At 39.9% G+C, this 9,982-nt stretch overlaps 1 protein-coding gene across 4 annotated transcripts; it reads left to right on the top strand.

The window, feature by feature from the left end:
• Window positions 1–1,910: 1,910 nt before the first annotated feature.
• Window positions 1,911–9,642, top strand: LOC147328419 (prostaglandin E2 receptor EP1 subtype-like). Of its 4 annotated transcripts, none has more exons than XM_086296777.1 (3): window positions 1,911–2,238; window positions 5,875–6,785; window positions 8,628–9,642. In XM_086296777.1, the coding sequence occupies exons 2-3, from the start codon at window positions 5,916–5,918 to the stop codon at window positions 8,895–8,897; spliced, it is 1,140 nt and encodes a 379-aa protein (XP_086152903.1). In that variant the 5' UTR covers window positions 1,911–2,238; window positions 5,875–5,915; the 3' UTR covers window positions 8,898–9,642. The 4 variants fall into 4 exon arrangements, with proteins under 4 accessions (XP_086152903.1, XP_086152902.1, XP_086152904.1 ...); XM_086296776.1 differs by lacking the exon at window positions 1,911–2,238 and adding an exon at window positions 2,679–4,198; XM_086296778.1 differs by lacking the exon at window positions 1,911–2,238 and having other exon boundaries at window positions 4,207–6,785; window positions 8,628–8,826; window positions 8,947–9,642.
• Window positions 9,643–9,982: the final 340 nt, after the last annotated feature.

Raw genomic sequence — 9,982 nt, 5'->3', positions numbered from 1 at the left:
CAGGCAGCAAATCAGGAGGATTTGCTGATTGGCTTGGAGCTGCCTTGCATTGTGTTGTTTCTTCCAACCCACCTACGTGAAGCTCAATTTGCCTGCTTCTATGAGAATTTGTCCCACTTTCTCCATTTCTCAAATCATACCAGTCACTTCTGTTTTGGCAGCCCTCTTTTTTGGCAAATCCCTAAGGACCTGTGGGGAGGCGTTCATTATCCTGAGAAAATATTTCCTGCTGACCTTTATCACATTACTTCTCCTCAAGCTTTAAAAAACATTTTTTTCATTGCAGACAAAAAATTATAACAGAAGACAGGGGTAAGATGCAACTAAGGATGCCTTAATTTTTATGTGTTTATTTTGGTGGGCACTTTCGACCCTGAAACATCTGTTTGGGTACATGTGATTCTGAATACGAAACTTCAAACCACAGGGATCCAAAAGAGCGCTTACAGTTTCGCTTTGCATTTAAACATTAATAATAATTGCTGGATGGCCTTCATATTTTGTACACAAGGATGAACCCAAATGACGTTAGTTCAGTTTAATTCAATTCGGTTTTATTTACATAGCACCAACTTACAACAACAGTTGTTTCAACACACTTTATATTGTAAGACCAAACAAATGGAGTACACAAACATACAATTTTGCTCTTTGTATGTGTGTTTGTCATTGAGAAAGAGAGAGAAAGCAAGAGAGAGAATGTGAGTGTCTTTGTATAAGCGTTTGTCATGAAACATACTTAAGAATGAGGGTGAGAGACTCCAACAACAACAACTATGCCCCCTCAAAAGCCAGAGGTTAACAGTGAATACATGGGAAGCCCTAAGAAAACCCAAAACCCAAGGCCACACATGCAGATGACGATTGAGCACTCAAATCAGACGGGGGAAGAGAAAGGTCCCGGACAGAGCCGAGGGCAAGAATGCCAAGGGACTGCAGGCAGCGAGAAGCTGACCCCAGTACAAGCCGAGGACGGGGCCCCGCATGCTTCAGTATTAAGAAGTAATGATGCTTAATAGTGAAACCTCTGAAAGGCAGAGTAGAGATCTTTACTGATGTAAATAATGTTACCTGATTGTAATGGAGTGGTGGAGGTGTTCTGATATTTACAGTTCACAGGTAGAGGTCTTGATTTACCCCAGTTAAATCTATGAGCGTAATTCGCTCCAGAAGAGAGTTTTGTGAGTTCCCAAGGAAAAGTAATAGCATCATCAGCGTATAGGCATGTCGGATTGCTGCTGCTAGTGGTTCAATGAAAAGGACAAAAGCTAGGCCTGTCTGGTGCCCCTCATTAGATTAAAGCCTTGCAAATTAAGTTTATTTGTCCTAACACATGCATTTGGATAGCTGTGTTTTGATCCATTTTTTGAAGAATGTACCAAATCCAAATTTGTGTAAAACTGCAAATAAAAATTTCCACTTTACCTGGTCTATGTCTAACGAGACAACTGTGGTTTCTAGTTTATTGATTGTGGAGCAATGATCTATTGCATTAAATGGTCTGTGTGTATTGTTTGCTAAGTGTCTACGCTTGATTAAACCTGTTCAATCAGGATGTATTATGAATGGAGTAATTTCACCTGCTCAGGTGAAATTAACTCCAGGAGGAGGATTTTTGGACTTCTGCTGTTTGCATCAATGTGTGTCAGTGTGAAATAAACCAAGTCAAGGGTAAACAGTGTTGGGGAGTAACGGAATACATGTACCACCGTTACGTATTTAAAATACAAAATATGAGTAACTGTGTTCCGTTACAGTTACCGTTTAAAAAGGTGGTATTCAGAATACAGTTACTTTGTTGAAATAAATGGATTACACTGCAGTACTTTCCTGTTTCATTTTGTCGCGGGTCAGGACTGTTTGGGTTTTGTTTGACAGCTACGTGCTGTTGTTCTAGGCGGCAGCGTTACGGTTGCCATGGTTACAGGGCGATGCTCTCTCTCTCTGCGACTGTGTGTTTCCTGGGTGAGAGAGCGCCTTTTCGTTGTTGTTGTTGTTGTGCTAAGCTAACAGGCAGAATGCTACAAGCATAGCTCTAAAGAATGTAGCATCATGGGCAGTGTAGTCCGTGTTGCAGGGAGAATGGACTGCCATACACGTTATTGGTCTGTGAGCGCGAGGAGGGAGAAAAAGGGGAGTGGAAAGGTACGTGTTGTCATCGAGGAAAAACGGCAGCTGGAAGCATGTAAATGTAATAATAACCACTTCAGCCAAGAAGAGTGCCTGACGAGCCCAGTTGTAAGTAAGCTATTAAGACTCGACTGTACACCGTGTTCGTGTTTTCCTCCGAAAACAATAAGTTCCGTTGGAGCAGCCTTTCGACGCCTCTCTCTGTCTCTGGCAAGAAAAGTTGACCCACACAACAAAGTAAAGCTATTTTTCGGCTACGAGCCGACAGGGACCCCGCCGTATTAGTCAGAGGTCCCTTTACTACAGTTCGGAGTCGCGGACCTTCAGTAATAGTAATAAATCACACAGCAATAGTACATTCACGTTGTTGTAAAAAGCATGATAATATATTAAGTAATCCAAAGTATTCAGAATACGTTACTGTCATTGAGTAACGTAACGGAATACGTTACAGAATACATTTTGGGGCATGTATTCTGTATTCTGTAATGGAATACATTTTAAAAGTAACCTTCCCAACACTGAGGGTAAACTATAGGTGCCACCAGTGACTATCTTTCTGTTGGAATGAGACAGCAAGCAGCGTGGTCCACCTTACGCCAAGAATCCACTTGCACCAGTCTTTCGTAGAGGAAAATGTTTTTCATCTGCATAAACAAGAAAAAAAAAGTATGACATTTGTGTCTTGGATCATAAATCAACTAAATTTTTCGCCTGTTTTACAAACCTCTTTGAGACTGGGCTTCTTTTTCAAGATGTAATCCCATCTAATAGATGTTTTGATATTTTCTGCGCACTCCTCCCTTTAAGACTCTCGCAGGGCCTAAATTCTTCCTCCAGGTGTCTTGATTTAATTTTTTTAAAGGAAAAAAAACAAAATGAAAACAATTTACATGTCAGTGCCCATCTCTGCTCTTTCCTGTGAACCAGCAGCCAATCTCTAATGTTGCTTTTGCTCAGTTTCCAACCCAAAATGTGTGCTAGTGTGCTCCAGCTTGCATTCCACGACCTTGTAAAATTCAAACAAACAAAGCCACCTGGCTTCAGTATGTACTACAGGAAAAATGTCAATCAAGCAGAATACATTTTTCCTTTACACAGCTGCAGAAACCCTCAAGACTAACACCAGGGTCCTTGAGGAACATCTGTTTTATTTTCTAGAGCGTGAATATGGCTTTTCCATACCAAATTATCTAAACTACAACTGCAAAACAAACACCTTCACATGTATCCTCGTCTTTTTTAAACATTTTTTTTATTTAATTGTTTTTTAAATTATATCTATAAACGTCAGCCTTTTGCTCCTGAATACTGAGGTCGTTTATTGGAATTACTGAAATAGAAGACCCTTCATAGGAAGAACTAATATCCACCATGTACTGGACAACTGATACCTCAGCAGAGGTTATTTTGAGCTCAGAGTTACGCATTCAACTGCAAAAATAAATAGATTAATAGCGCAGCCTATGGAACCGAATCTGTTCAGATCGATTCATTTACAGAAGAGCCAGGAGCTGAAAAGTGTCTTCGCTTCAAGCTGATTACTGCAAATAAAGCTTTATTAACTATTTCGAGACCAACATTTTGAAGTTTACAGGGAAATTAAAACTCTAACAGCTGCTTAGGTAAAAAATAATGACTTTTTCTTTTTAAATTATTTTTCCCTTCACTCTTTTTTTGAGAAATAGTGACGCTAGGTTGCGCTTACTGGTCGTGCAGGTAATGTAAACAGGCTGCAGGGAAAGTGCAGCACAGGGGTGAGACGGACTTGACTCAGGGGGCGAACAGCAGCAGAGACGCCCACACAGACTGGAGGACACCGCGCTATAAAAATGTGAGTCGGTATTTCAGCGTCAGTGGGGATCCTTTAAAAGCCACAGTGAAATAGACAGGAGCCTTAAGCAATGGAAAAAACTCCGCGACGGACATCGCTGCAGTGGCGCTTGTCGAAAGGAAACATGACTTCTAATGAAAACAGATTTTTTCTTCTGGATTTCTTTGGACTATCCTTATGAATCACAAAGATAAACCAGCTGGACTTATAAGATAACTAATCAACTGTCGAGTGGTAAGTAATTTCTTCCATTTAAATAATAATAATGATGAAGAGGAGTAATAAAAAAGAATAAGTCTTTGTTCATTTTATATGTATTATTTTTTGTTAACATCTGTATATATGTTTCTTATTTAGTGGAAATGTGAACTTTTCTGAAAATATACAGATCAGTGTGGGAATTCTCATAGATTTAACAAAGTGGTGAGAAGAAATTGTGATAGGGTGTGTTGTGGTGCAGAAAAGCAGCTTACTGGCTGTCTCTGGGCTCTGTGGAAGTCTGAAACAGTAGGCAGGAGACAGCCCTAAAAAAATAATATTTCTTTCTGGTAGAAACTGGATCCAGTAATTGTTTTAATTAGTTTAAATTAAGGCAATTACTGTTACTGTTTAGACACCACAAACGAGGTATAAGGATTCTCTGTGTTAAAAAAATGTATGTGATTATGGAATGAAGCATCGTGAACAGTGAGCTGAATAATGCTCAGCTCTGATTTCCCCCAATATTTAGTCTTTTTTTTTTGTGTTGCTGGGAGTTCTGTTCTGTTTAACTATGTTTGACCTCCAAACTAAACCTAACAGTGACGCTCCACTTTGATTAACAAAGCACTGCAGTCCTGACAGCTGCCTCAGTAGCCTCTACTTGCTGTCTGTCATCCTGTGTCCTTTCATCGCTCAAGTGTGTCAGGTTGGGTTCAAAAGGAATATTTACAAATCAAAAAGAAGAAGAAGAAGAAGAACTTAAACATTTGTCATCTATTAAATATATATATATTAAATATATGTATAAAAGATTGAAAAAATGTTCCTGCCTATGATGAATAATTATAAGTACATTTATAAGACATTTGTGTGTCATACGACTATTAAAGTTCTCTCCTTTGCACTTCTTTCACATACTTCCACCTGAATCAAACTCAGTTATAAAAGAACAAGAGCCATATTCGTGGGGAACGCAATAGATGTGAAAACAATAATTTCCTTCTTTTCTTTCTTGTAGTGTTTTTGAATCTTTTAAATGTCAGCAGCCCTGAAATCTTAAAAGATGACCATTATAGGATGTCACGTAAAGGTGGTGCCTTTGGTTTCAGAAGCGGCTTTACTGCCTCTTGTCAGTGATTCTTTGGCCAGAGAAAGAGATGAACGCATTTCTTCTGAAAGCTATTGTCTCTTTTGGCGTTTTAACAATCTGCCAATATCTAATAGCCTACCCTCTAAGGGCTGTGGCTAAAGGACCACCTGACCTGGCACTGTCCCCCACTCAGGAAGATAAAACATATTTACGGTTGTAACCGTACTGCATTTTGTGCCCCAGAGTTCAATCGTGTGCTTCAGTGCAGCCACCATGCCTCATTGCAAGGCAGCCACGTCTCCCTGTTTATGCTTCGAGGCAGGAATTCTGTTCACAAATAAAACCGTTAGTCTCATGTTTTCCCCCACCTGGTTGGTTTTTGTGTCCTCCTGTGTCATCACATTTAAATAAACAAATCTGGGAACACTATTGTAGATGTTTGGTTGGGTTGGGATTTTCTGCATTCATTTTTTCCAGGGTATTTCCTGAACTTTTATTTGTATTTGTGTGAATAGTTATTACAGCTTTTGTTAAATCAACTCATCAATATCATTTTACACGGATCAACAGCAGCTTAAGAGTGCTTTATAACTAAATATGCCTTTTCTATCTCCTGCAGCCTCACCTAACTATGGATCTCACGACCTTCAGAGTTCAGAGATGTTAGCTTTGAGCCACTACAACTCCTCAGCCCCCCTGCTTCTCCCTCATGTGGCTAATGACAGTGGAGGGAAGGTGGAGGTCAGGGCTGCTGTTGAAGGGCTGTCACACCATGAAAACCTCACCTTTGAGGAGCCTACCGCTGGTGGAGCGTTCATTGTCATATTGTCCATGACACTGGGCATCATCTCCAACATTGTGGCCCTCTTCATCCTGGTTAATGCTTACTCCCTTCAGCGCCGGCGCTCCAAAGCTACATTCCTTCTGTTTGCCACGTCACTAGTGATTACAGACTCGATTGGCCATGTGATTCCTGGTGCCCTGGTTCTCCGACTCTACCTCTCTGGAGCTGCAAGGCCTCAGTATGTCAACTCCTCTGATGGGATGTGCCAGTTCCTCGGTGGCAGCATGGTGTTCTTCGGACTATGCCCTCTCTTCATGGGCTGTGCCATGGCTGCCGAGCGATGCCTGGGTGTTACTAAACCACTGCTGCACTCATCTTTGGTCACAAAAAGACGTGCAAAAATTTGTCTTTCCATCATCTGGCTGGCAGCCTTAAGTGTGGCCTTGCTACCCTGCTTTCAGCTGGGTTCCTACACCTATCAAGAGCCAGGGACCTGGTGTTTCATCAAAGTGCTCAGTGACACTAAGGAGGTGGATGTGGCATTTGTAGTATTGTTCTCTGGACTTGGGCTGGCCTCGCTAGCTGTGGCGCTGGTTTGTAACACCATCAGTGGACTGACACTGGTCTTCGCCCGGCTCAGGAGGCAGCCCGGCTCCCATCACTCAGCCAAGTCCCACGACATAGAGATGGTGGTGCAGCTCGTTGGAATAATGGTCACTTCGTGTATCTGTTGGAGCCCTCTGCTGGTGAGTGTCAGGAAGTACAAGGTTAAGAAAGAAAAGTCAGTAAGATGGTAGACTTCACCTGTTGTCTAAAAATAAAAAAAGAAAGAGCTCTTACGCATCAAATGTTCTCTCACACAGATGTTTCTACTTAGGTTGGATGATTAGCGACACTCTGAGCATGCTTGCCTTCATGCCCATACTGTGCTTTATTAACTCTCGTCAGTTTTATTGCAGCTGTTAGATCACAACAGCTTTACAGCTCTCTTACTCATTCTGGCAGCTCACTACAAGTGGATTTTTAGCCAGTATGTTTGAAAGCACCTATGTGGTGGTTAAGCAGTATTTTTACTCCTCAAATTTTTGGAGGTTTTCAAGTTATGTCACATAGTGCAACTGTGAGATTAGGGGCAAACTGAGAATTTTGGTTAAAAACTGTGAAGTTAGAAGTAATATTTAAAGTCACACTGCATTAGCAACAGGATCAGTGCTGACAAAGACAAAAAAAGAAAGAAAGAATCTTCTGTCCAAATGGCCTTGTTTCTGTAAAAACAAAACAAAACATGAAATTCTTATTTAACACATTTCTGAAGAGAACTGGATCACATTACACAGCTGGATCATTATGGGATCAAATGTCAGACAGGGAACAACAACTGCTAAATTAAAGAGTAAGTGCTCTTACTTTGTGTAAGTCAATCACTTTGTTTAAATATCAAGCTCAGTTAAGAAAACAAAAAAAACAATGTGCAAACAGAGACTGAAGCAGAAATGTGGTCAGAAAGAAAGACCGCATATTTAAAAAGTGCGTCACATGCATAATAACAGAGGGATTTTGCACGCTATCAAGGGTTTATATAGGATTAGCAGAAAATGAGAATGGGAAAGTATCTCTCAAGTTAGACCTGCCAACAAACTCTAGCTTACATCTCAAGGAACAACAGCAGTCCAAAAATTCTTGCTCAAGCTTTCATGCAGCCACTCAAGTGAACTGTGCAGCAGTCCTCAAGGACAAAACAACATACCGTACACAGCTGGTATCTGGTTTGTATCATATTAAGAAGCTTACAATGTGTTTTTTAATTTGGTGATTTCAGTTTACTCAGATTGTCATTTGCTTGACTGACTCACGTAAAGATTCAGCCAAATTCTGTTTTACTAAAGTGAAATTATTTCCATCGGTTGCTTCCATCCTTCCATTTTCTTAACTGTTTATCCAAATTCAGGGTTTGTGTGGGGCTCGAGCCAATGCCACCTGACAAAAGTCAGGGCGCACCTCGGACAGGTGACCAGTCCATTACAGTTTCAAACTGGGCATGACAGGCATGGTGACTTTGTTATTTTTTGGTCAAACATCAGCACATTGCTGATAGTTACATATCAGTAGCATGCAAATTTAATGTAATGTAATGTAAGAAGGCTCAGGTGTTACTTCTGTGCACAAACATATATGAAGCAGAAGGTTTTTTGTCTTATGATACCTGCATGTGATCAGAGAATTTGCACTATCATTATTAAATAAATGGTAAATACAAGTGATCTCATTACATTGCTCTCCCTAAGATGATTGCATATTATAGATTTCACTAATTAAAAGTATTGGTATCAAAGCTGAAGATTTTAATACCAGGTATTAGGCGCAATGCAGTCCAGCTAAACTTTTACTCCTGCAGTCTCTACTTTAAAATATCAATAAGAGGTTAGTACAACTATAGCCAGACCTTATAAAGCAATGTCACTGTATCTATGACACTAAGGAGGGCAGAGTGGCATTCTATTTTTATAAACATTTATTTTGCTATTCTTTTAATATATTGTTTTTACTTTTCATTTTACTAACTGCAGTTTTATGTTTCATGTCTGCAGATCTTTGGCCTGATGTCCGTGATTCACTCCTACACGGGAACCATTGGACACAGCTTGTCATACTATGAAACCCTGATGGTGATGGGAGTGAGGCTGGCCACGTGGAACCAGATCCTCGACCCCTGGGTTTACATCCTGTTGCGCCGCACCGTGCTCCGCAAAATCTACCTCATCGCTAAGTGCCAGGCAGGCCTGAGGGGTACTATTTTGGGCCGTTGGGAGCCGTCCTCTTTTCCTAGCTCAGAGAAGAATGATGTAGATCAAGTCTGATCTGAGAGAAAGGCTGACATAGTAATTTGCGGATATATTTTGTTACCAGGTCAGTGAGCATATGAAGAACTCAGCAAAGATCTTTATAAAGAAAAGCCAACAGAAGAGCAGGATGTTTGAAAACACCTCCGTGGCTTTTAAACCTTCTCTAAAAAAGTGCTTCTTGGATTTAATCATCATTTCTCTTTCTCACATCATCAAAGTTTACCCTGAGTTCATGGTCTGGACCTTATAAATGAAAGCTAGCTAATGCTATGATTTTGCACAAAATATACACTTTTCTACTGTTTACCTGCATTGAGTGAACATTCCTTGTTATTATACCCTCATAAGGAAACTCTGAAGAGGACAAGGGAACGATTTAGGCCGCATATGGCTGCAGTACTAACCACGCTTTGTCTGGAGAAGCTCAAAGTTTTGCAGAAGTGCCACTTATACAGGGACTACATACAGTATTGCATTGATTTATTTGTACTCAGTTCTATCTGCTTTTAAAGACATGAATTGCACAGTTGGCATGCCTTCATTGTATGGTTGCAAAAGAAATCGGTTGTACTGGTTTTAACATTTGGAGGGAGCACCGTACTAAACCCAGAAGTATTTAGAGCGTATTCTGCTGAATGTGTTTCATTAAGGAATGTTAATATTCAAATACTGTGGAGTTTATGTATGTTTATATGCTCTATGTGTGCTTATATATTTCTTTTTGTGAAATAAAGTAAGAGGTTATAACGTAATACTTGAATTATACACTCATTTTTCTGAGTGTGTGTAAAGACTGAATGTAAATAAAAAACGATTCAATGTGATTTTATTCCAGAACGTTGTATTTATTTTTTCCCTAAGCTAGAAACAGAATCTTTTAGCTTTTAAAAAATGTTGTACTCTACTATCATACAGATGTCTGTGACATCAGTGTTTATTATTATTATTATTATTATTATTATTAGTAGTAGTAGTAGTTCACCTACAACCACATAAAAGCCTTTTTATTTTGTCCTAGAAATGTCTCTAAATTCCTAGAAGATCTAGACTTGCTATTTCCAATTGCTCCTTCATTATTCTGGATAATGTTAAATATTACT

This window comes from Aulonocara sp. 'chitande type north' Nkhata Bay, linkage group LG6, assembly GCF_057382095.1.
Source record: "Aulonocara sp. 'chitande type north' Nkhata Bay isolate Kocher_YH1m ecotype deep benthic linkage group LG6, A_spYH_male_GT1.1, whole genome shotgun sequence".
Lineage (NCBI taxonomy): Eukaryota > Metazoa > Chordata > Actinopteri > Cichliformes > Cichlidae > Aulonocara > Aulonocara sp. 'chitande type north' Nkhata Bay.
Note: the sequence above shows the minus strand (reverse complement) of the source record. Positions and strands in the feature narration are given on the sequence as shown.